We start from the raw sequence: 27,099 nt of genomic DNA, 5'->3' as shown, positions 1-27,099 counted from the left end.
AGGGAGGCGGTTTCTCTGGATGCTTTCAAGAGAGCTAGAGAGGGCTCTTAAAAATAGCCGAGTCAGGGGATATGGGGAGAAGGCAGGAACGGGGTACTGATTGGGGATGATCATCCATGATCACATTGAATGGCGGTGCTGGCTCGAAGGGCTGAATGGCCTACTCCTGCACCTATTGTCTATTGTTATCAAAGCTGTTCTGCCTGGATATAAATAAAGATATGAAAGAGAATAGAGAGAGAAGGATGAGAAAAACAAGGTTGGAACTGTGAGATATAAAAAGGCACAATTGTTAGAAATATGACATAATGGTGTGCTCTAATGTCCACCATGGTCAAGCAGCATCTGTGCAGTGGAAATTGAGGTTGTTGACTTTTCACTCAAACCAGCCTGTTCTGACAAAGACTGGTTAACGGATTGTTGAATCTTGGGGGTTATAACCTGCATTGTTGAATCTTGGGGGTTATAAAGTTGTAAGATGAGATCCTGTACTAGGATGGTCTGTTGCCTCCCTGGTGCCAGGGTTAAAGGTATCACAGACCGACTTCAGAACAGAGAGGAAGGAGGTTCTGCAATTTGAATTTAGAGAGTTGGGAAGAAGACTGAAAAGCAGGACTTCTAGGGTGGTCATCTCTGGATTGCTTCCAGTATCTCGTGCTAGTGAGGGCAGGAGCAGTGAGTTGTGGAATCTAAATGTGTGGCTGGGGGGCTGGTGCAGGGAGCAAGGATTTAGCTTTATAGACCACTGGGATCTCTGTGGTAGGGGTGACCTGTACAAAAGGACGGGTTACACCTTAACTGTAGGGGACTGATGTTCTGGCAGGCCAGTTTACTAGGGCTACACGTGTGGGTTTACAGAGCTGCCAAGTAGTACGGATTTCCCCTATTTTGTACGGAAATGCAATCAGAATACGGATGTACGGATTTGCTTTGTAAAATACGGATTTTTAAAAAACCAGCCCGACTTCCTGTTTCATCTTGCTGCTTATAAAATGCAAGGTTATAAAAAGTCATACTGTACCTCTAAAATTTATAGCAGATGAAATGTATTTTAAATTTCAAGAACTGGATTATTTTTGTGGGCTTTGATCTGCCTGTCCCGCTACAGGTTTAAACAGCGCTGTCAGTTTAACGCGTGGGAATAGAACAGCGCAATAGGTTCTAAAAATAGAGCTCCCAGCTGGAGCGCTATTGCCTTTAACATAGCGCTTTGGGCTTTACACATAACGCTATGGCCACAGTGCTATGGATCACAGACTGTTAAGAGAGGGAGAGAGAGTGGGAGGGAGAAAAAAAGGAAGGAGAGGGAGAGTGGGGGATGGAAAAAGGGAGAGAGAGGTAGGGAGAGAGAGGGGAGGAGAGAGTGGGAGAGGGAGGCTTCCAAAATGGCTTCTGCATCATCATCATCTGGTGCTAAAAGCAGGAAGCAGCCGTTCAAACAGCAGTATACAAAGAGATGGCAATGAATGCACTGTCAAGTAAGGTGTGTAGAAGACATGTCAATTGGTAGCAAAGTTATGCATTCTTGTACTCTTACATGGTTATGACCGCATATAAAAAAACACTTTTTTCAGCAAATTGGCATCGCGTAAAATACTGATTTCCTCAGCAAAATACTGATTTTCAGGTACTAGAATGCTGAAATGCTCTGACAAAACTTGGCAACTCTGGGTTTAAACTAATTAGGGGGGGGGGGTGAGGGATTGACAAATTGGGAGTATAAGGATGGAGTTAAAGGGGAAGTGTTTACAGGAAAAGTTACATAAGACTCCCGAATTAATGGGAAGGAAAGTTCGAGAAGGGATAAGAGAGACAGGGCAAATAATGAGCGGTGTGAGAGGGGAGGTGAATACCGAAGTCAGAGTGTTGTATATGAATGCGCGAAGTATAAGAAATGAAGTAGACGAGCTTGAGGTTCAGTTAGAAATTAGCAATTATGATGTTGTGGGAATTAGAGACATGGCTGCAAGAGGGCCAGGGCTGGGAACTGAATATTTAAGAGTATACCTCCTATCGAAAATACAGACAGGTGAGCAGAGGGGGTGGGGTAGCTCTGTTGGTGAGGAATGAAATTCAGTCCCTTGCAAGGGGTGCATTGAAACAGGAGATGCGGAGTCAGTATGGATAGAACTAAGGAATTGTAAGGCTAAAAAGACCCTAATAGGACTTATCTACAGGCCCCCAAACAGTAGCATGGATAAAGTGCATGTTGAATCAAGAGTTAAAATTGGCACGTCGTAAAGATAATGCTACAGTTGTTATGGGAGATTTCAACATGCAGGTAGACTGGGAAAATCAGGTTGGTACTGGACCCCAAGGAAGGAATTTTGTGAAGTGCCTTGGTGACGGATTCTTAGAGCAGCTTGTATTGGAGCATACCAGGGAGAAGGCAATTCTGGATTTAGTGTTATGCAATGAACCGGTTTTGATAAGGGAACTTGAGGTTAAGGAGCCATTAGGAGGTAGTGACCATAATATGGTAAGTTTTAATCTCCAATTTGAGAGTGAGAAGGGTAAATCGGAGGTGTCAGTATTATTAAGTTGAACAAAGGGGACTATGGAGCCATGAGGGAGGAGCTGGCCAAAGTTGACTGGAAAGATACCACAGCAGGGATGACTGTGGAACAACAATGGCAGGTGTTTCTGGGAATAATACAGAAGGTGCAGGATCAGTTCATTCCAAAGAGGAAGAAAGATTCGTAGGGGAGTAAGGGGCAGCCGTGGCTGACAAGAGAAGTCGGGGACAGTAAAATTAAAAGAGAAGTACAACATAGCAAAGATGAGCGGGAAGCCAGGGAATTGGGTGGCGTTTAAAGAGCAACAAAAGATAACTAAAAAGGTAATACAGGGAGAAAAGATGAGGTAAGAAGGTAAGCTAGTCAAGAATGTAAAGGAGGATAGTAAAAGCTTCTTTAGGTATGTGAAGAGGAAAAAATGACAAAACCAAAGTTGGACCCTTGAAGACTGAAAAAGGTGAATTTATTTTGGGGAACAAGGAGATGGCAGATGAGTTGAATAAGTACTTTATGTCCTTCTTCACTAAGGAGGACACAAACAATCTTCCTGATGTACTAGTGGCCAGAGGATCTGGGGTGACGGAGGAACTGAAGGAAATCCACATTAGGCAGGAAATGGTGTTGGGTAGACTGTTAGGACTGAAGGCTGATAAATCCCCAGGGCCTGATGGTCTGCATCCCAGGGTACTTAAGGAGGTGGGTCTAGAAATTGTGGACGCATTGGTGATAATTTTCCTATGTTCTATAGATTCAGGGTCTGTTCCTGTGGATTGGAGGGTAGCTAACGTTATCCCACTTTTTAAGAAAGGCGGGAGAGAGAAAACAGGGAATTATAGACCAGTTAGCCTGACATCGGTGGTGGGGAAGATGCTGGTCAATCATAAAAGATGAAATGACATTTGGACAGCAGTATCAGGATCGGTCTGATTTACGAAGGGGAAATCATGCTTGACTAATCTTCTGGAATTCATTGAGAATGTAACTAGGAAAATGGACAAGGGAGAGTCAATAGATGTAGTGTACCTGGGCTTTCTGAAAGCATTTGATAAGGTCCCACATGGGAGATTAGTGGGCAAAATTAGGGCACATGGTATTGGGGGTAGAGTTCTGACATGGATAGAAAATTGGTTGCCAGACAGGAAATAAAGAGTAGGGATTAATGGGTCCCTTTCAGAATGGCAGGCAGTGACTAGTGGGGTACCGCAAGGCTCGGTGCTGGGAACGCAGCTATTTACAATATACATCAATGATTTAGATGAAGGGATGCAAAGTAACATTAGCAAATTTGCAGATGACACAAAGCTGGGTGGCAGAGTGAACTGAGGAGGATGCTATGAGAATGCAGGGTGACTTGGACAGGTTGGGTGAGTGGGCAGATGCATGGCAGATGCAGTTTAATGTGGATAAATGTGAGGTTATCCACTTTGGTAACAAAAAACAGGAATGCAGATTTTTATCTAAATGGTGTCAAGTTGGGAAGGAAGTACAACGGGATCTGGGGGGTCCTTGTTTATCAGTCAATGAAAGTAAGCATGCAGGTACAGCAGGCAGTGAAGAAAGCGAATGGCATGTTGGCCTTTCATAACAAGAAGAGTTGTGTATAGGAGCAAAGAGGTCCTTCTGCAGTTTTACAGTGCCCTAGTGAGGCCACACCTGGAGTATTATGTGTAGTTTTGGTCCCCAAATTTGAGGAAGGACATTCTTGCTATTGAGGGAGTGCAGCGTAGGTTCACGAAGTTAATTTCTGGGATGGCAGGACAGTCATATGTTGATAGAATGGAGCGGCTGGGCTTGTAGTTTAGAATTTAGAATCTCTGGAATTTGTATTTTAGAATTTAGAATCTCTGGAATTTAGGATGAGAGGAAATCTTTTTGAAATATGTAAGATTATTAAGGGTTTGTGGACTTGAGTGTGGAATTCTCTGCCTCAGAGGGGGCGGCGGAGGCTGGTTCTCTTGATACTTTCAAGAGAGAGCTAGATAGGGCTCTTAAAGATAGCGGAGTCGGGATATGGGGAGAAGGCAGGAATGGGGTACTGATTGTGGATGATCAGCCATGAATGATCACATTGAATGGCGGTGCTGGCTCGAAGGGCCAAATGGCCTACTCCTGCACCAATTGTGCATTGTCTGTTCCTCAAACTTGTGTTACTTTTTTTTTAATTGGAAAAATGTAAGAATTAAACTAGTATGCTTAATTGAAAGGACAGGTTACTGGAAACCCGGCTGGTGGACTGAAGAGCTCTCGTGCAGTCGGCATTTGATTTCCCCATTTGCAATGGGAATCGCATTATGAGCATCGAATACAATAAAAATTGAAAGACATCCTTTATCTAGAAGGAATGTTTGGGTCCATGAAAGATGTGTTGGGAAGATGTAAAAGGGCAGGTTTAGCATCTTCGGCATTTACCCAGGAAGTAGAGTAAGTTTTGCTCGAGAGAGAGAATAAATCAGAGAATCGGGGGACAGATGCTGCCTGACCTGTGTGTTTCCAGCACGCTTTAAAAAAAATTCCGGCGTCTATAATGTTTTGTATCCCGCAGCGTCAGCCATGTTTTTTGTTTGCATTCATCACCCATTTGTATCTGAACATATTATTTTAATTAACAGGTCTTTCCCCTCTCTCTTGTTTCATCATCACTTTATTTCAGTTTCTCGCCAACCCTCCCTCTGGAATTAAAACCTGTGATTTTGTACTTTTCAACAGATGTTGCCACATAGGCTGAGTTATTCTAGCCTTTTTTTTAAATATGCATTTTTTTCTTTGAAATTATTGAATGGTTCATTGTTTTTGCAGCTTTATTCTCAGTCATGTGCTACAACGTGTTATGTGACAAGTATGCCACAAGGCAGCTGTATGGATACTGTCCATCATGGGCGTTGAACTGGGAATATAGGAAAAAATCTATTATGCAAGAAATTTTGAACTGCAATGCAGATATCATCAGTCTTCAGGTGAGGCACTTTATGGCAAAAGCTTATGATATTAAAGTTGCAAATACTTTATTTGTAAATGAGTACCATGTTCGCTAAACCTCTTTATTTAAAAAAAATCTGTGTGATCAATATATTTCCTTCGTTTTGTTTTTTTCCAAATTTGCAGGTGCATTGAGATTGAATAGGATTTAAATTACGTTAATTTCCTCGGAATTGGTGGTACAGGTGCACAACCTTTTATCCGAAAGCCTTGGGACCAGACACTTTTTGTAATTTGGAATTTTTCGGCTTTCGGAATGGAAGATTTTTAACATGGATTTTAACGGCTGGCTCAGTGGTAGAGTGCTTGGCTCGTATCCGCAAGGTCGCGAGTTTGCGCCTCGATCCCGGCAGTTACTCGATCGCGAGTTTGAGTCTTCAATATAGTTTTTTCTTGCAGAATAGGAGAGAATAGGGAGGGTTAGGCTGGGATCATTCTCTGTGAGATGATCTTAGTGCGGGAGACAAGTGTAGGAGAGGTGTACTGACTGTATGGGCAGAACTTTGGAAGTGATTGCCCACCATTCTCAAAAGCCGCTGTGTCTCCCTGTCCCTGGGATAGCAGGGGGCGATCAAACAGCACAATACCCCCCTCCCCCTCCAACTCCAGAGGAACCCGCTCCCCGATGGGCCGCTACGGCGACAAGTGGCAGTTCGCCCACAGCCCGAGCTGCGCCACCCCAAGAACAAGACGTACCTTGCACACCATCAGCTTCTGCCCCTATGGGGAGCGTGTTCCTCTGGAGTTGGAGGCGGGCTGGGCTGGAGTTGCTGATCGGGGATCTCCGTGCTTGCAGTGGGCCTGGGGGTCGGTGTCCCAATGAGGGGGCACAGCTCGGGCTGTGGGCGAACTGCCACTTGTCGTCGTAGCGGCCCATCGGGGAGCGGCTTCTGGTGGTCCTGAAGTCTCCGGCCAGTTTGCAGGTTTCCTCTGGAGTTGGAACGGGGCTGGGCTGCTGCTGGCTGTGGGTCTCTGGGATCTCCGTGCTTGCAGTGGGCCTGGGGGTCGGTATCCCGTTGCTCCTGACGTCTCCGGTGACTGGCACTGACCTGCTGGCATCGCCGACGTGAAAACTGTGCAAAGCCCCCGCGCCGGTGCAATGGTCGGGGAGCTGGAGAGGGGAGGGAAGGGGTCACACACATGGCCGGGAAGCAGAGGGGTGTAGGTGGGGTGAAACTGAAGGGAGCGACAATCTGCTGCTGCCTGCCCGCTGAGTTAAAAAGTTCCCACGCAAGACTCACGATACACTCTGTATCGTGAGTCTACCGTGGGAACTTTTTAACTCAGCGGCAGCAGATTGTCAATTATTAACCCTCCCGCGCAATATACCCTCACCTTCTCTTTTATGAATGGGGATTTAGTTCCCCTTTCTTCGAGGACTGACCGGAGGTTCCGCTGTCACCTCTGCGGGCCGCCCTCGGTGAACGTCTTCAAGGACCTTTCTTCAAGGACCGAAAAAATGTCTGCTATTCGGAGCTTTTCGTTATTTGGGATTTCGTATAAAAGGTTGTGCACCTGTATAGTGATTGTGGAATCATTTCCATACAAATTTTACCGGCCATCTGCCACAAGGCACTAACGTTGGGACAGAGGAGGCAGATGGGGCACTTTCTTGTCGTTCCATTGACTGGTTTAATTTTAACATTCAATGTGATCTATGTGGACTTTGCATCTAATCCCTTTATCTGTATCTTCCCTGACTTTATCCACATCCTTCCACGTCCCAAATATGTGCTGGTTGTTAGGTGAATTGGGGTACTGTAAATTACTCCTAATAAGGAGGGGAGTGTGGGGAAATTATGTGGAAAGAGGGGGTGGGAATGTAAATCAGCTTGTAAGAGAATAAGTTGCAGGGAATCTGGTGGAGGAATGAGATGCACAGGATTGCTCAGAGTTAGTATATAGTATATTCAATGGGCTGCATGTCCATTTCCTTTGTCATAAGGAAAATTGGGGGGAAAAAAACCAAAAGACTTGTTATCTCAATCCCTTTGTGTTTGTGTGCAGGAGGTTGAGACTGAACAGTACTTTGCCTTTTTCCTGGTTGAACTTAAAACGCATGGATACGAAGGTTTCTTCAGTCCTAAATCTAGAGCTAGGACAATGTCAGAATCTGATCGGAAGCATGTAGATGGTTGTGCAATATTCTATAAGACTGAAAAGTAAGTTGGCTAAAGACATTTTTATAGCTTTCTAATTTTTTATCGTAATAAACCAGCTCTAGAAAAGTTTGAACCAGTTAAAGTAACCTAAGTACATTTTGAGATGGACTAAAATAGTCAGAATTTGATTATATAGAAGACATTTAGTGATATTGTCTAGCCAGGCTAATCCAACTGTACTTTAAAGTTTAAAAAAAGACAAAGTACTAGCGTAACTCAGCAGGTCAGGCAGCATCTCTGGAGAACTTGGATAGATGACGTTTTGGGTCGAGACTGAAGAAAGGTCCCAACCCAAAATGTCACCACCTATTCATGTTCTCCAGAGATGCTGCTTGATCTACCGAGTTACTTACTATAGCACCTATTGTCTGTTTGTGTAAACTAGCATCAGCAGTTCCTTGTTTCTTCTTCACTGCAATGTTACTTGTCAAGTGATGATCTAATTTTTTTTAAATTTCTGAAAACAATCTTTTGTAGTATTCCATGTTGTACTTGTCATAAATGAAGAGTTTTTCTAAATTATTCATTTTGTAATTGAATGTAAATCTGTGGATTGTTAATTCCAATTTGATGCCGAAGGATTACAATTAAATCATCCATTCTTTGACTTGCTGCTGTAGGAAGTTGGTTATTTGGGATAGTCTTTTACTACCTATAAAAAATATATTTTACTGTATTGTATTATTTCTGTTTTAGATTTACTCTGATTCAGAACCATACAGTTGAATTCAACCAGTTAGCCATGGCAAACTCTGATGGCTCAGAAGCTATGTTGAACAGAGTTATGACAAAAGACAATATTGGCGTTGCTATACTCTTGGAGTTGCAGAAGGATTCTTTTGAACTAGCTCGTAAGTATTTCTCTCGTCTAATTATTGTGTGTTTCTATAATAACTTCTGAAATATTACTTTAGTTCTTCCTCCTCTCCAACGCATTTAAATTATTTCCCCCATGAGGATGCAGAATCAGGATTCTTCAAGCATCCTCTTATTTTAAAATACGTGCTGTTTTGTCTCGTTCTTCACTTTCCCTTTATGTTGCTTTTACTTTGCTGTGTTATCGAGCCTTTACACTTGCCTACTTTTACTCCTTCCTCAAACATTGCTTTTCTATCAGATCTGAAAATGACTGTATTGTGGTTGGGGTTTTTGACAGTTAATTAATTATATGTATTTTCTTTGAAAGTACATTTTTGTCCCCTTCATGCAGCTTTGATTCTAATGGAACAGAACTCTTGTACTCTTGAAATAATTGGTTGCAATTATAGTACTTTTAAAAAATAATGTTTTTGAATCAAATGAGGTATCACTATCCTTGAAGAATGAATGATAACATTAACTAAATGTTAAAGGAATGGCGTGAATGCAGGGATTACTTGGTACATGTACAAGCCATTGCGTCTTAACTGCCTCTGAATTTGAATGAGGATTTGTGGTAGCCCAGTTATCTGATTTGATCTTTCCTGTATTAATTTGTTCTGTGTACAATGCTTATAAATGTATGCTGAAGCACTGCATGTCAAAAGTTTAAACTTGCTATTGTAGTGCCTTGTTGAGTTTCCTGGCTGCATGAACAGAGAATGGTACAGCATAGATACAGGTCCCATAGCCCAAGTTGCCCATGCTGACCCATATAACTAGTTATGCTAATCCTGTTTTTCGGCTTTGGCCCAAATTTCTGCTATCGCAATTTATTTGATATACAACTGAGTAACATAAAATTAAGCTAATGGGCCTGTCCCACTTAGGTGATTTTTCAGGCGACTGAAGCCAGAGATACCCGGCTGTGAAGGTCGGCGGATATTTAACATTACCTGTCGGTTATCCATGGTTTTGAAAACTACTGCTATTTTTTATTTTTTTCCCCCCAATGAGCCAATGAAATTCACCGGTCACCACCGTCCACAATGTACAAGAACCTTCGACTTCCTGGCATCCCACTAGGACCTCCTGGCGAACCACCTATGACACGAGAATTCTCGCTACTCTCCATGGCGGCATCATTCTGGTTGCCGCTAATTTTTTGACATATTGAAAAATTCATGCCGACCATAATGAGGCTGCGACTAGTTCCCAGAATGCGGGAACTCCTCACGACCATGAAGGCGACTCCCCAGCAACCACCCGCGAACATGTGGCGACTGCATATTCTCCTGCAGTCGCCTAAAAAGTCGCCTAAGTGGGACAGGCCCATAAGGTGATGCTTCACCACTGTTCTTGGTGGAGCTTGAGTGTATGTAGAGTATGTGGGGTATTTGCAAATGTGGACATTGAGATAAAATTGGTTTATCATACACTAGGGTCAATTAACCTACAAACCTGTACATCTTTAGAGTGTGGGAGGAAACTGAAACACCCGGTGAAACCGCACACTTCATGGGGAGAACGTACAAACTCCGTACAGACAGCTCCCATAGACAGGATCAAACTCGGGTGTCTGGTGCTTTAAGGCAGTAACTCTACTGCTATGTTACTGTGCCACCCTTCAAATTGGCCAAGCTAAACAAAAAAGTGGTAATAAGGCTTTTGTCAACTGGAAAAGTGCAGATGTAACACCTCTGCATTCCAGATATCCAAGTCTGAGAAATCCATCAATTTGATATACCTCAAATAAATTTTTACTTTTTTTGATTTAGATAAATCCTGAAAGTGTACTATTATTTTTGAATCATAGCAGGGAAGTCATTTCATGGGATGGAAAAGCAGCTCATTCTTGTTGCAAATGCACATATGCATTGGGATCCTGAGTATTCTGATGTGAAGCTGATACAAACCATGATGTTCCTGTCTGAAGTGAAGACAATAATTGACAAGGCTTCTCGAACACTCAGACCAGGTGCTGTCTCAGGAGATCTTAATGTCATTCCACTTGTACTTTGTGCAGATCTCAATTCACTGCCAGATTCGGGTAAGAATTGGTTATCTACTTATTAGTTTTAATATACTTTCCCCTCTAATACTATGTGCTTTAATTAACATCAGGATATTTCTCAACCTGGAATTTTAAACTGTGAATTCATCATGAAAGTAATTTGAAATTATAGTTTAGTGTTGTTAAATTCAAGGCCACAGTAGTAAATCTGAAAGTGTGGCTTCAAGTGTGTAGTAAACCCAAATCATATTATTTTTAAAGGAAATGGTTTGACAAAAGAACTTCTGTTTAATATGTTTAAGAAGGAACTGCAGATGCTTTAAAATCGAAGGTAGGCAAAAATGCTGGAGAAACTCAGCGGGTGAGGCAGCATCTGAAGAAGGGTCTCGACCCGAAACGTTGCCTATTTCCTTCGCTCCATAGATGCTGCCTCACCCGCTGAGTTTCTCCAGCATTTTTATCTACCTTCTGTTTAATATGTTACTGCCTTAACCAACTTGTACGGAAAATTTAAGGTGGTATTTTCAAGCTGCCTAGTAGTTGTTAATTAAAGAATCTTCTAGCCAATGGAGGGTCCTCCTTTCTCTAATTTATATAAAAAACTGCTGTTAATGTTCTTTAATGTCTCATATTCTGGATCAATTATGTCTGTGTATACTTTTATTGGAAATAAACTTGGCAATTCTGTAGATCTTCCAAATTCGTAGGCAAATTCAGGCCACTGGGGCATATGTTAGCAATCTGTGAACAAATACTAGTTAAACGTAATGGCACATTCTTTTTTTAACTGCGAGAAGCAGTTTTGCTTCACCAAATGATACTTGTCTGTTTAGAGTGGGCATAACAATGCACCCTGAAGGAATTTAATGATCAAACTATAAAGCTAATCCTTTATTTAAATTTCCATTATTTGTTTACTTAATGCAATTTGTTAAGTAACATTTTTTTTTTTAAGCCAATTTAAAAAAAAAAAATTAAATTAAAAAAAAAACAAAATTTGGGGGTTAGTGTTTCGGTTACAATGTACTTAAGAATTCAAAAGGTGTCACTGTAGTAGGAAAAACAATTACAGCTTTCAAATTTTGAAACCACATTGTCAATGGGCTCAGTGATTGCAGGGCTCTCGCTTAACTTTTTTTCCCTGTTGCCAGCCGGGCAACCTTGGCAGCTTTTTAGGTTGCCAAATGACATTTTAGGTGGTCATTTAAGATGGCTTGCATGACGCGTGCTCGGACGAAGTGCGCAGTTACCAGTCGGAATTATGCATTCACATATTATTTCTGCTTCAAATAAAGTCACAAACTAACATATTCACCAATCAAGACATGATATATACCACAATGACTTGCAGCAAAATTATAATACGGTATCTCAACTCTTTTTACACATTGCAATTAATGCAATTTTTATTATTTCTTTCCACTTCCAAACAAAAATGTGGTTGGATTATTCAGCGTATGATCAACCTGTGCTAATAAATCCTGGACCTTGATAACATATATGCTTAACCGTGCACACTACAAGCATGTTTTCTGTGAATGACCGAACATTATCATGACATGGCCATAGCATGGGTCGTTATTGCTATTGGTACAGAAATACTCTCGCTTCCCACATAATTTATCCACAACAAAATATACAGGTTGCAAGGAATTTTCTAAAGGCATTTTATGATAATAGCTAACAAAACTGACAATACCCATCTGACATAACAAGAGATGGCCAAAGGACATAAATGCAGCAAATGTTTGGTAATATATTTAAAGGTGTCAAGACGCCACATTACCACACATTAAGATTAGATGTATGTGGCAATGAAGATACCCAGTTTGAAAGCACCATTTAAAAAAAAATTGTTGATAAACGCTTTTTCCATCAGTCCCACTTCAGAATTAACGTTAAAATTTCAACTGAAATATCCCGACCAAATTTGTGATGTATATGACTGACTGTAGAAGTAAAACCTGGATAAATCCAACGTATAGTTGTGAATGTTGCTCATTAAATAACTACAGTAATGATACTCCATATTAACAGCATTGATTTGCCATTAAAATGAATTCTGTAATAACGTGTCAGTGACAATCGAACACTGCGGTTTTAATGTTTCACGTGTTCAAAATTTAATTAATCCATCTTTATGGATTAAAACAAATAATAACATTGGGAATTAAAACATATTTGATTGCATTCCATTATCAAACATAGTCAATGTTAGCTCTGAAGACATTTCCAGCACAATAGGGTCGGGGGGGTGTATGAATCTGTGTTGATTGGATGGATTGAGGCAGGGGAATTAGTGAGTGTTGGTTGGAGTAGGTAAAATTATGAGGGGAGAGCGCGGGGGATGTCAGTGGGGTTGAATGGGGGGGATCTGTGCAGGATGGATGGGAAGGGGGTCAGTACAGGATGAATTGGGGGACCAGTGTAAGATTGATGGGGAGTGGCAGGAGAATCAATGCGAGGTGGCTAGGGAGATCAGTGCAGGATAAATAGATGGGTGGGGGGGGCACAGGGGATGTCAGTGAGGACTGAATAGAGACAGGAATGGGGATCAGTGCGGGATGAAGAGGAGGGCTCTCAGGATACGGGGAGTGGGGTGGGGCGTATGAGAGAGAGAGAGAGAGGAAGGGGCAGAGGAGGTGGGAAGGAAGGCCAGCGCTCCTCGTACAACACATGTCAGGCACAGAAATCGTAACCAAAATATGGAGGGGACCGCGGACAGAATATCTTGGCTGCCGCGCGCGCATGCGCACACTCACACACGCGCGAGACTTCGGAGGCTTCTGTGAACGGTAATTTCAGCTCAATCCAGCGCTAAATGCAGCTAGCTGCCTGTCGCCTACAGCCCCGTCTCAATCCAGACATGGCTGCTGGTTAACCTGGCGGGACAGGCAGAGCTGAGCTGGGTTTTGCGCTGGCTGTGGGCCTGGGGGCGCCGGGCTCGTCTGACTCCCGACGCTTCTGGCCATCCCCGGGCGTGTGGAGGCTCTCGGGTGGGGACGGGGATGGTCCAGCGATTGCAGCGCCGGAGACCGGGATCGATCCTGGCTGCGGTGCAGGTCTGTCGAGAGTGTTTTGGTTCGTCTCCGTCCTCCAATCACCCCCTCCCTACCCCTACTCTACTTCCGCCTCTGACCGACACCTCCCTCTTCCAAGGGTCTGTTTTGAAAGAGCCGTTGGCGGAGTGGCAGCAGCTGCCGCTAACACGCTGGGCGGGGCGAGGTGCGGGAGGAGGAGATGGAGCCGTCGCCGCTGCTGCCCGTCTTTAGCTCCAACCCTCCGTCACGCCACACTTAGCATCTTTCCCACAACCGTCGCCAACACAAAACGTCACGTTTCTTTTCTCCAGTGATGCTCCGGACCCGCAGAGTTACTCCAGTTTTTGTGTGTCTATCTTCGGTATAAACCAAGTTGCCAAGCCGGGCAAAATGACTCGCCGTTTAGGTTGACCGGCGGCAGTTTGAGTGGTCATTGGCACCCGGGCAACCGTGAATTTCAAACCCTGGATTGTATCATTTTATAAAGTGAACTGTTGAGCAGAGAAAATTGTAGTACTATCTCAAATACAATCAATTGTTCTTTTGAGACAGACGTGTCTCTTTGAGGCCAGAAAGGGAAATTTAAATAATTATTGTTGCTAGGTACAAGAAAGATAATTTTGGAAATTTACATTTTTCCAAAGTGGCGCCTCTTGCCAGGTTTTTTGACACTTAATGGTATGATTTGATTTGATTTTGGTATAAAATGGTAATGGTTTCAGTATAATTTGTTTTTTTGTCAGGTGTTGTGGAATACTTGGCCACTGGAGGAGTTGATACAAACCACAAGGATTTCAAGGAGCTGCGATATAGTGAATGCCTAATGAAATTCAGTAATATTGGAAAAAATGGAACTCCAAACGCAAGGATCACTCATGGCTTTAACCTGAAGAGTGCCTATGAGAATGGTCTGATGCCTTATACAAACTACACCTTTGATTTCAAAGTATGTATGCTAATGTTAAATGTTTAACTATGCCATCAAGGAATTTGTTGTTAATTATTCAAATATCTATTAAAAATTAATGTTGTGATCACTTGATAGTTCAGGGGGCAATTCTTTTAGTTTATCCATGTGAAACAAATTGCTATTTCAGTTGTTTCACACTTTTAATTATATCTTTTAAACTTGGTTTAAAAGGGGTTTTTTTCCTGGCCCTGCATGTAAATGTTATTCTGCTGATTTTTATTTTGCAATAATGTATATCCTAGCTTTTGCATTAGATTTTGAAGACCTGGACTTATTTTTGCTTTCCATAATTAATACTTACAGATGAGAAATGTTCAGTTTAATTGGGAGGAGGAATGAGAAGAGGTCATAACGATTTATATTTCCTTGCCTGATGCTCTTGTTAGGGAGTCATAGTTGGACAGCATAGAAATTGGTCTACTGCTTCTATGCCGACTATCATGCCTACCTATACTAATCTTACTACCTTCTATTAATTTGTTCCCATCAATGCCCTACTTGTTCAATTGCTTATCCAGATTCCTTTTAAATATTCCTACTGCTCTCTTTCACCACCATCTCTGGCAGCTCGGGTTTACCGCTTGGATCTGCTTTGAACCTTCTCCCTCTTGCCATAAACATATATGTCCTATAGTTTTATACATCCTTATAATGGGGAAACACATTGGTTTTCAACGTTATATATTCCATAATTTTCTATACCTTTTTGTGTCACTTTTCGATCACCTGAAAAAACAGTTCTAACCTAACCAATCTCTTCTGATAACTCGAGTAACTATAAACTTCACCCCAAGTTCTCTCTGAGCAACATCCTCAATGCCCTGCCATTTAATATCTATGTCTTGCCCTGGTAATGTCTCAAAATGCATTATTTTGTATTTGTAAAAGTTAAATTCCGCCAACCTTTCCCTTGTGTACTTTTCCAGTTAATTTAGATCCTGATGTAAACTTGGACAACCTTCACTGCCCATCATACCACAATTTTGGTTCCTCTGCAAGCTTACCCATCATGCCACCGGCGTTTTCAGCCAAATCATTAATGCTTGTGACAAACAACAAAGGATCCTTCGCTACAACCTTCTTCCTCCTATCACTAAGCCTATTTTGCAAGCAATTTGTTAACTTCTCCTGGATCCCCAATGCTCTTAATTTCTAAACCAGCCCACCATGTGGGACTTTGACAACGGCCTTGCTAAAGTCCCCGTAGACGATATTTACTGCTCTGCCCCTTGTCGATCCTCTTAGACACTTTTTTTTTTTTTTTTAAAAGATCAACAAAATTCTTGGGATATAATTTCTCACACACAAAGCGATGCTGAGTATCATTAACCAGACCCTGCCTTTCCAAATGAAAATTAAAAATTTCTATCAAAATCCCTTCCAATAACATTCCCACCACTGATCATCACCCTGTGGTTTCATGGTTTATCCCTATTTACCTTCTTAAATAAAGGAACCCAATTAACGACCCTCCAGTCCCTTACCTATAGTTAACAATAGTACAAAAATCTCTGCCAAAACCCAATAATCTTCTCTCACTTTCCATTACATCCTAAGATGTACAGGGTCAGTGATCCACTCGGGTATTTATCGACATTTATGCCTACCGAGACTTCTAACTCTGCCTTCTTTTGTAGTGTTAATATGCCCTAGGATATCACTGTTCCCTTCACCAACCTCTCAAGCATCCATGTCCTTTGCAGATTAAAAATATTTTAAGACCTCGCTTATTTCATGGGGTTTAACACACGGATCACCCCACTGATCCATAAGGGGACCTACTATCTCCCTAGCTACGTAGATTCTTTTGGGGTTCTCCTTCCTTTATTTTGTCAGTCGGGGATATCTCATGGTGCCTTTTTTTTGTCCTCTTAATGTCCATGATTATTTTGATAATATCTAAATCCATCTGAGCAAAATTAAATATTTAATTCACTTCCTAACAAAACCAGTAGCAATGGGAATTTTAGTCATCTCGCTACATTGTACGGCATATGTGGAAACTTTTTCTACCCTATTTCTTGCCTCTTTTTCTAGTACATTGACATGATGTTGCTTCCTCATCTCTCATTGTGTTAGAAAGTATCATCATCCTTCCTGTTGTCACCTTTATGTTCTACTTCCAATTCCCACTTTCCATAACTTTACTTATTCAAGGTCCTGACCTCTATTTCAGACGAAAGACTAATAGCATGTATTGCCAGAGCAGTTTTGACTGCACTTCCTTTTGTCCTGCTTGCTGTATGCACTCAGTCATACAGCGTGGAGGCAGGCCCTTTGAACCAACTTGCCCGCCTGCCTGCATTTGGCCCATATCCTTCTAAACCTATTCTATCCATGTACCTGTCCAAATGTTTTTTCAACATTGTGATAGTGCCTGCATCAACTATCACCTCTGGCAGCTTGTGCCATATACAGTGCATTCAAAAAAATTACAGACCCCTCCACTTTTTCCACATTTTGTTATGTTACAGCCTTATTTTAAAATGGATTCTTTTTTTTATCATCAATCTACACACAATACCCCAGAATGAAGAAGCGAAAACAGGTGTTTAGCAATTTTTGCAAAGTAATTAAAATGAAATAACTGAAATATCACATTTACTTAAGTGTCCGGATCCTTTGCTATGACACTCAAAATTGAGCTTAGGTTCATCCTGTTTCCATTGATTATCCTTGAGGTATTTCTACAACTTGATTGGAGTCCACCAGTGGTAAATTAGATTGATTGGACATGATTTGGAAAGGTGCACACCTGTCTATATAAGTTCCCACGGTTGACAGTGCATGTCGGAGCAAAATCCAAGCCATGAAGATGAAGGAATTGTTCGTAGACCTCCGAGACAGGATTGGGTAAGATCTGGGTAAGGGTATAAAACAAATTCTGTAGCATTGCAAGTTTCGAAGAGCACAGTGGCCGCCGTCATTCTTAAATGGAAGAACTTTGGAACCACCAGGACTCTTTACAGAGCTGGCCGCCCGGCCAAACTGAGCAATTGGGGGAGAAGGGCCTTGGTCAGGGAGGTGATCAAGAACCCGATGGTCACTCTGACAGAGCTCCTGAGTTCCTTTGTGGAGATGGGAGAACCTTCCAGAAGGACAATTATATCTGCAGCACTCCACCAATCAGGCCTTTATGGTAGAGTGGCCAGATGGAAGCCACTCTGGCCACTCCTCAGTAAAAGACACATGACGGCCCACTTGGAGTTTGCCAAATGCACCTAAAGGACTCTCAGACCATGAGAAACAAGATTCTCTGGTCTGATGAAACCAAGATTGAACTCTGGCCTGAATGCCAAGCGTCACGTCTGGAGGAAACCAGGCACCGCTCATCACCTGGCCCCATTACTATAGCTTCGGTGAAGCGTGGTGGCAGCATCATGCTGTGGGAATGTTTTTCAGCGGCAGGAACTGAGAGACTCGTGAGAATCAAGGGAAAGATGAATGGAGCAAAGTGCAGAGAGATCCTTGGTGAAAACCTGCTCCAGAGCTTTCTGGACCTCAGACTGGGGCGGAGGTTCACCTTCCAACAGGACAACGACCCGAAGCACACACCCAAGACAACGCAGGAGTGACTTCATAACAAGTGTAAATGTCTTTGAGTGGTCCAGCCAGAGCCTGAACCCGATCGAACATCTCTGGAGGGACCTGAAATAGCTGTGCATCGTCGCTCCCCATCCAACCTGACAGAGTTTGAGAGGATCTGCAGAGAACAATGGGAGAAATAACCCAAATAAAGGTGTGACAAGCTTGTAATGTCATACCCAAGAAGACTTGAGGCTGTAATCACTGCCAAAGGTGCTTCAACAAAGTACTGAGTAAAGGGTCTGAATACTTATGAAAATGTGATATTTCAGTTATTTATTTTTAATTACTTTGCAAAAATTTCTAAAAGCCTGTTTTTGCTTCTTCATTCTAGGGTATTGTTTGTAGATTGATGATTAAAAAAGAAAGAATTTAATCCATTTTAAAATAACGCTATCGCGTAACAAAATGTGGAAAAAGTAAAGGGGTCTGAATACTTTCTGAATGCACTGTACCCACTGTCCTCACTTTGCCCCTCGGTTTCCTATTAAATTTTTCCCCACTTGCCTTAAACCTATATCCTTTGCTTCTTGATTCCTCTACCCAGGGCAAATGCATAGAGTCTTTATCAAATTTATTTTTCTCATGATCATATACACCTCTATTCACTTTATTCCTTCTGCGTTCCAAGGAATAAATTGGTAGCCTGCTCAACCTCTCCCTATGGCTCTGGCAACATTCCCGTAAATCTTTTCTGCACCCTTTTCCAGCTGAACATCTTTATTGCAAAACAATCTTCCACCATCACCCTCTGCTTCCTTTCATGAAACCTAAATCGCTTTCCAGTCAGCTCGTTTGCCCTAGATTCCATGCGATCTAACCTTCCAGAGCAGCCTATCATGCAGAACGGAACCTTATCAAATAAATTGCTGAAGTCCATATACACAACATCTATCGCTTTTCCCTCCTCAACTTTTTTTTATTTCCTCAAAACTCCCATCAGATTCGTGTTACACTATCTCATGTACAAAACTGCTGATTATCCCTAATCAGCTCCTGTCTCCAAATGCTCATAAATCTTATCTCCCAACATACTCCCCAGTAACTTGCCAAACACAGATGTTAGGATCACTGGTCTTCATCGTTTTCCTTGCAACCATTGTAAATAGTGTCACAACGTTAGCCACCCTTCAGTCTATCAGCACATCATATTTAATGATGATTTGGATATGTCAGCCAGTGTCTGCAATTTCTTCCCATATGTCTGCTTTTAGCCCATATCTCTCTAAACCGTTCCTAGTGATATACCTGTCCAATTGTATTTTTAAAGCTGTTATAGTACTTGCCTCAACTACCTCCTTTGGCAGCTCATTCCATATACCCACCGCTCTCTGGGTGAGAAAATTGCCCCTAGGGTTATTATTAAATCTTGGACGTCTCACCTTAAAGCTATGTTTTTTTGATTTCCCGGCCCGATAAAAGACCGTGCATTCACCCTATCTCGTCCCCTTGTGATTTTGCACATAAATATAAAATCACCCCTCAGCATCCTGCGCTACAATGATTAAAGTCTTAGCCCGTCCAACTTCTTCCTCTCGCTCAGGCTCTTGAGACCTGGTACCAAGAGATAGAAGTCTTGTGCCTTTTAAATGCTGCCTTCTATCATGCAATACTTGCCTATAAAGATTTGTAGTCCAGGAGGTTCTCATCTGGGGATAAACTGGATCCAGAAAAGGGCATTTTCAGCTTGAATACGCAATAATTATCACCTCCCACAATGAGATTTCTAGTTGGGTTATGACTTCATTATAATCTATTACTTTGATTCTCTAGTTGTAATGTCTAAAGTATGAGAAGAGTGTTAATTGTTTCCATGGATTGGTTCAATCAAGTCTTGGGTGGCAGAGTGAATGCTTTTTGCTCAGCAATTTGCTGTTTGCTCAGCAATTTTTCTAATTTCTATCTTGATGCATTAATAACTGAATAATTTAGCTGCAATTGCTATTGCTTCCATTTTGAAATTTAATTTGTGTGCAGTTGCTTCTAAGCGGTATCAGGGCTTAACATATGAAGCTGGTAATTTAGTGTATGCATTTATGGATAACTTTTAAGATTGAAAGTTCATTTTATTTTTTTCATTTGACTACAGGGTATTATTGACTACATCTTCTATTCGAAGCCTCACATTAACATACTGGGTATCCTTGGACCTTTGGATACTAATTGGCTGTTAGAAAACCGTATACGTGGCTGCCCGCATCCACACATCCCATCAGACCATTTCTCACTTTTTGCACAACTAGAGCTTTTACTGCCTTTTGTGTCGCCAGTAAATGGTATCCATCTGCCAGGCAGAAGGTAGTTGTGTGTGTGTACTCTGGAGGGAAGCCTCTGAAACAATCTTGTAAAATTGTAAAATCTAAGTTCTGAGGAGTGAAGTATGGCCAATAGGATTGTTGTCAAAATTATGTTCTTAATCAGTTTTAAATTTGTTTCTTAGATAGCTTGTCTAATTAAAAAAAAACACAATAGTAGTCTGGTGCTATTTACAATAATGAAATTGAGCCCTGTTTCCTACTTTGTATTCTGTAGACATGCTGAAAATAAGTCTCCTTACAAAGCCTGTACTGCTTTATGCTTCTGCATTTTTAGTAGAAAATGAAGCAAAATTTCTGGTCTCTTATAAGTCTAAACAGTTGATTCCTTTTAGAATTGGAGTGTGGAGGAGGAGGTGAAATTCACTGTTTTATTGTGTAGGAACATTCGCAGAACGGCAGCTCACACTTCAAAATCCAACAGTGCACTTTGAAATACAACCAAGAATTATACATTTCAGATTCGACTTTTTCTGACATAATGTGACGTCTTTACAAGTAGCTACGTAAGGTTAGAATGCAGTACAGATGGAAATCTGAAGGAGAGAATTAGAATCTGACCAAAATCATTTGAAGAACTAAAGGAATTTTCATTGATTATTTTGGCATATCAAATATAAATCAACGGGTTTCATTTCCACTTGCTCCCTGAATTTATTTTAAATATAGTTTGAAACTCATCTTGCAATATATAATGTTTTGACGTGTGTACAAAAATATTGATTCTTTCCCATCCCACTCCTTTGTTAAGAAACACATCTCTGCCTCGATGCCTGTAGCCTTCAATTATTTGCCCTTTCAGTAGCAACGAGAGCACGTCAAGCCAAAGTTAAAGAAAGATATTAGAATATGAAAATCTCTGGAAGACATCAAATTTTGGTGGTTCTGTGTAGTCTAACCCCAGAGTGTTTTACTGTATGTTAATTCAAAGCAAAATATACGTGCAAATAGGTTGTGAGTTTTTAAAATTACCTACTTAACAAAACAAAATTTACTAAAGTGGAACCAACTGTGTATTGTTGCACAAAATATCTGTATAGCACTACCTTTTCAGGCCAGTAGTAGCCATTGAGGACCTTTCTTTCCATACTTCACTCCCAAACTTTTGAAGTGTTTGTATAAATTTGAATTTGAATTTAGCCTTTAATGATTGTATATGAACCATAGAAGACCTGATTTAAGGTGTTTTGTACTAAAAAGATTTAAAACAGATTTGGAAAAATGATTGTATTGTAAACTAAGGCTAAATTTTTATCTGTTTCATGCTTTAAAAAAACATTTGTAAAAAAAGAAGTTGCAACAGGTTTCCTCTGCTATTATTTGCACTGTTCTGGGTTTGTAACTCGTGTACTACTTTTACAGTTGAGGACACAGTTGATTTAAATTCAAGTATTTCACTCCTCAGGATTTGGTATCAACATTTGAACCTTACGATCTATGAATTACCCAATTTCCTCGGATTTATTTTTTTTACATGATGTGCCTCATCGACTTTTTTATTTTTGAGGGGATTTTTGGAACCAGCACTGCCTGTGCACGCGGAGAAATCCTGAGCATCTTCTTTGAGATTTTTAAAAAAAAATAAAAACTGTTAAAGATTTGTGAGATTTTATGAAGACACTTTTGTATAAGCTCTGTGGCATTTTTTTCTTGTGGAGCAATGAACACCACATATGTTGATCAGGTTGGGTACAGTTGGGTACAAAGTGTGACTTTAACCCTTTGTATCCTGGCACTGCTTCTGTCTCTTTGCACAGTGCTACTTTTCACCAAGGAAAGCTGCATCATGTGAGACCAGACACCATTGATGTTGTGTGCTTTGATCTTGTAAAGAAGTAGCATTCCTTGGTAGGAATTTTAATGTTCTGAAGCAGTGTAAACTAGAACTGAGCTATGTTTTCCATGCAGGTCTTCCAGACAAAGTTTCAAATCCATTAATTTTTAAATGGTCATGGTTTTGTGTTTTTCAGCTGGACCAGTGCTATATCTCTCCTCTCTGTTCATTGTGCCATTGGTAGCATATTCTTAAAGCCAAGTGTGCAAGCTTTAGTAGGTTAGCTTTTGCTATGCTTTTGTTTAAGGTGTTAGGGGGAAGAAGGAGGAGCCTTTGGAATTAGCTTGTACTATATTATCCATTGAATGAGCCAGAGGTATAGTTTGATCTAGCGCTTTAGTTTCGACTGCAGGCAGGGAGACAAAAGAACACAACATGGCGCTCAAAAAATTGGACCAGTCTTCATTCCGGTTTACAGTTAATGTGGAATGCAGCTAAGTTGATTGTGACAAATTTTAACTCTTTTAAGACATTAATTAAAGACAAAGCACTTAATGAACAATTGGTGCAGACAAAACCACGATGCAATGCGCAATTTGAGGTCAACTTGGTAAGTTGAAAACTTAATAAACATCCATAATAAACTTATGATGAACCTTTGTCTGGGACCTGCAGTCATTTTTGTTTGTACTATTAGCAAACATGTCCGATTTATAATCAGTAAACTAATTATTGGTAGTATTGTTTGTAGTAGATTTAATGAGTAGCTTTTTGTAAAGTGTGAATAAAAGGTGTTTGCTCATGTTTTCCTTGCTTTACCATTTTATTAATGTACATCATGAAACCCCAATCTAAAGTAAATTAGGCAAAAAGTGACCTATCAGTATTGATCTCATTGTTTCAGCTTTGTGGTCACTTGGGATGGGTATATATATTACACAATTATAAGGGGCTGTTACTTCACAGACCAAATCCAAATGCTATTGTATACTTCATTTCTGTGATTAAAATGTGGTGTCTTATTTAAATGCTGTACTGAATTTACATTTTATCTCTTTGGTAGGATATTTGTAGGAATTTTTATATGCAGTAATTTTTTGCATAATCCTACAAATGTAGAAATGTTTGATTTTTACATAATGCAAAAAAGTGTACATTTTATGTAAGATTAAGATGCCCCTTTTTACATCTATTCAGGAAATTAATAAACCAGTTTACTTTCTGTGTACAGTCACATTCACTCCCCTGTCCAAATTGAGTGTATTCCAATGAGTCCTTGATGGTAACTTGTAGGCTACATGAATCTGAACCTTCTCCACATTTTCGCTAGTGATTACTACTCAGGATAGAAGGACATTTTCAGTTCTGTGCTAAACCTATTTCTACAGATTTTCATTATATAATGCACTGCAGCAACTCTTGTTTACCATTCTTCATGGGTGCACTGATCAAACCAGCAATTACATCTGCACTAAGTAATTACAAAAATAATTACAGCCACCTAGGCAGCTCTAAAGTTAAATTTGGGATGGTAAACGAGGGTTTTTTAATGTTATGTGAACTTTTTGGCTTGAATAGCAGTTGATAGCACGATGTATTTCCCATAAACAGGGTCTGCTTGTTCCCGTGCACAGGTGTATTTTTCCTACTCACAGCTTGGACAATAAATTGTATATCTATTTCAAACTTTGTTTGTATTTATTTATTCACTCTAGAAGTGTGGTGGCTACAGTCCTCGACTAAATGTGCACCACATCTGGAATTTTGAAACTTTTAGGGGTAGACAAAAAGTAGAGACAATTACATCAACATAGATTTCAAAAAATATCCCCTTATCTACTGTATCTGTTGTTCAAGATGTGGACTCTTATACATCGGCGAGACCAAACGTAGACTGGGCGATTGTTTCGCTGAACACCTTTGCTCAGTCTGCCTGGACCTACCTGATCTCCCGGTTGCTAAACATTTTAATTCCCCTTCCCATTCCCACACTGACTTTTCTGTCTGTCCTAGCCTCCTCCATTGTCAGAGTGAGGCTAAATACAGCATCTCATATTTCGCTTGGGCAGTTTACAACCCAGGGGATTAAATATTGATTTCTCCAACCAAGTAACCCCTGCATCCCTTCCCCACCCAAGTTACACCAGCTTTTTGTTCTCGCCTCGCAAGGACCTGCTTCCATTATCATCGTTTTTTTTGCATACCTTTCATTCCTTTGTTCTCTATCTCTCTACATCATTGTCTATATCTCTCGTTTCCCTTTCCAATGTCTTTCAATCTGCAGAAGGATTTGTGTCTATCTTTGATTTAAACCAGCATCTATAGTTCCTTCCAACATGTAAAAATCATCTACCTCCATTTGTGAGATAAAAGGGACTGATTAGAGGCCATGCAGTGAGAAAGTGTTGATTAATAGTTCATGAAGCTATCTTGTTTTATTAATTCCAATGATTTTGGTTTCCGCTTGAGATTTAAAATGGAAGAGTACAATAGCAGGGTATTGACCTGGTTACAGTTTATTCAAGAAGATGAATCGGCGAGAACATAATAATTGAGTCTACGAACAACTTAAACTGTTTCATAAAAGTGGTTGCAACAAAAGCCGAGGCAAGTGAATGTTCATGATAATAGGATGGAGTAGTTTACGGTTAAATGTTGATTCTGGATCAAGTTTAACAATATTGCTAATGGTTTGGTCTTTGTGTAAGAACTATAGGGAAGGAAACATTTTTAGTCTCAATGTCATAGAAACATAGAACATAGAAATTAGGTGCAGGAGTAGGCCATTCGGCCCTTCGAGCCTGCACCGCCATTCAATATGATCATGGCTGATCATCCAACTCAGTATCCCGTACCTGCCTTCTCTCCATACCCCCTGATCCCCTTAGCCACAAGGGCCACATCTAACTCCCTCTTAAATATAGCCAATGAACTGGCCTCAACTACCCTCTGTGGCAGAGAGTTCCAGAGATTCACCACACTCTGCGTGAAAAAAGTTCTTCTCATCTCGGTTTTAAAGGATTTCCCCTTTATCCTTAAGCTGTGACCCCTTGTCCTGGACTTCCCTAACATCGGGAACAATCTTCCTGCATCTAGCCTGTCCAACCCCTTAAGAATTTTGTAAGTTGCTATAAGATCCCCTCTCAATCTTCTAAATTCTAGAGAGTATAAACCAAGTCTATCCAGTCTTTCTTCATAAGACAGTCCTGACATCCCAGGAATCAGTCTGGTGAACAGTCTCTGCACTCCCTCTATGGCAATAATGTCCTTCCTCAGATTTGGAGACCAAAACTGTACGCAATACTCCAGGTGTGGTCTCACCAAGACCCTGTACAACTGCAGTAGAACCTCTCTGCTCCTATACTCAAATCCTTTTGCAATGAAAGCGAACTCCTTTTGCAATGTCTGCATAAAGATTAAGATAAACATTGAAAGGTAAAGTTATGCCACTACCATACCAGTGTTGTTGCCTTCAGATCAAATGTTAGATGCAATATCTGCAAGAGTTACCTGGATCTGGGTTCTGAGCATTGAAGGTTTACTGTATGATTATTTCTTCAGGTGCAACAAAAAGATAAGCATAAGTTTAATGTAGAACGCAAAGTGCTGGAGTAACTCAATGGGTCGGGAAGTCTGAAGAAGGGTTCTGACCCTGAATGTCGTGCTCTCTAACTGAGTTAGTTCAGCACTTTGTGTTCTACACAATTACAGCATATGCAGTTCTTTGTATATCGTGTAAGTTTAATAAAGGGCCAAGTTAAGTTTTAGAAAAACTGTGAGGCAACATATTTGACAACATTGACAGAAAAAGTGATGTAGAGATTGCTTATTAATCTTTAAGGTTCAAACAAGCTAATTTGTTACAAATTATTGGCAGCATGGATGGTTTTAACAATGTACATAGGAATTTTTAATCGAAGACCAGGGTGAAAATCCTTTAGTTTACTCTGAAGGTGACAAGTTATGTATTAGCATTTTCCTTTTTCCCCCAAAATATCCTCTGCAATTGTATCTGCAAAATCTTATTTAACAGCTGGTTGGAAAGACCTATAGTAGTGTCAGTGGTGATTTCATGTTGGTCCATAGTTTCTTGTCCAACTTTTGATCTGTTGCCATACATCAGCCGTGTGTGTCTGTACTGATGAGTATCACCAGGTTTGTCAGCTCAGGATGCAGAGCTAAGGTTGGAGTGCAGCTAGAAACCTCCAACAGAACTCTGCTAGCAAATCTGGGCTTCTATATCCATGTCCTAAAAATGTTGTCAAAGTCTCTATAAGCAAATCATTAGTGCTGGAGGAATTCCATGGGTTAGGCAGCATCTTTGGAGGGAATGGACAATGTTTAGAGTCTGGTCTCTTTCAGACTCCATTCTCCACTGCAGATGCTGACCTGCTGAGTTCCTCCAGGACTTTGTTTTTCTCAGGATAGCATCTTGCCCAGAATGGAGGAATCTGGTTTTCGGCAGACAGATAAAGGAGTCTTGGCATCATGTTCTGTTCTACGTTCTATTTATAAGGTGGACTTGGAGATTTACTTTTTTTTTTAATAGATTTTCTTTGATGTTTGGAACAAAATAATTAAAACATTTGGCAAGTTAGAGGTTATCGTCTTAAGCTTTTGCAACATTGCAACAATTAAAAAGCAAAATAAATACCTTGGTAATCTCATGATAAAAACAGAAAATGCTACACATACTTATTTGTTCAGACAACATCTGCGGAGTGAGATAAAGTGTTCATGTTTCGGGATAATGATCTTCCTTAGAATTATGACAATGTAAGGAAATGGGCATGTTTTTATTTAGAATGGGGGAGGGGGGAGGACACAAGGGTATGTCTGGTGAAGTTAAGTCCCAGAAAAAGGAATGTTGGCCAGAGGGTGGTGATGG

At 40.8% G+C, this 27,099-nt stretch overlaps 1 protein-coding gene across 4 annotated transcripts in view; it reads left to right on the top strand.

Moving 5' to 3' along the window:
* LOC129701738 (CCR4-NOT transcription complex subunit 6-like) overlaps positions 1 to 23,897 on the top strand; it is a 68,516-nt gene extending 44,619 nt beyond the window's left edge. For all 4 annotated transcript variants that reach the window (XM_055643132.1, XM_055643131.1, XM_055643133.1 and 1 more), the window contains 6 exons: positions 5,313 to 5,470; positions 7,500 to 7,654; positions 8,351 to 8,505; positions 10,329 to 10,562; positions 14,311 to 14,513; positions 20,212 to 23,897. In XM_055643132.1, coding sequence (XP_055499107.1) covers positions 5,313 to 5,470; positions 7,500 to 7,654; positions 8,351 to 8,505; positions 10,329 to 10,562; positions 14,311 to 14,513; positions 20,212 to 20,424 — 1,118 coding nt within the window. In that variant the 3' untranslated portion in view covers positions 20,425 to 23,897. The remainder of the gene's footprint in view (positions 1 to 5,312; positions 5,471 to 7,499; positions 7,655 to 8,350; positions 8,506 to 10,328; positions 10,563 to 14,310; positions 14,514 to 20,211) is intronic.
* Positions 23,898 to 27,099: the final 3,202 nt, after the last annotated feature.

This window comes from Leucoraja erinacea, chromosome 11 (genome assembly GCF_028641065.1).
Source record: "Leucoraja erinacea ecotype New England chromosome 11, Leri_hhj_1, whole genome shotgun sequence".
In the NCBI taxonomy this organism is placed as follows: Eukaryota; Metazoa; Chordata; class Chondrichthyes; order Rajiformes; family Rajidae; genus Leucoraja; species Leucoraja erinaceus.
The sequence above is the reverse complement of the archived record's forward strand: the minus strand, read 5'-3'. Positions and strand labels throughout refer to the sequence as shown.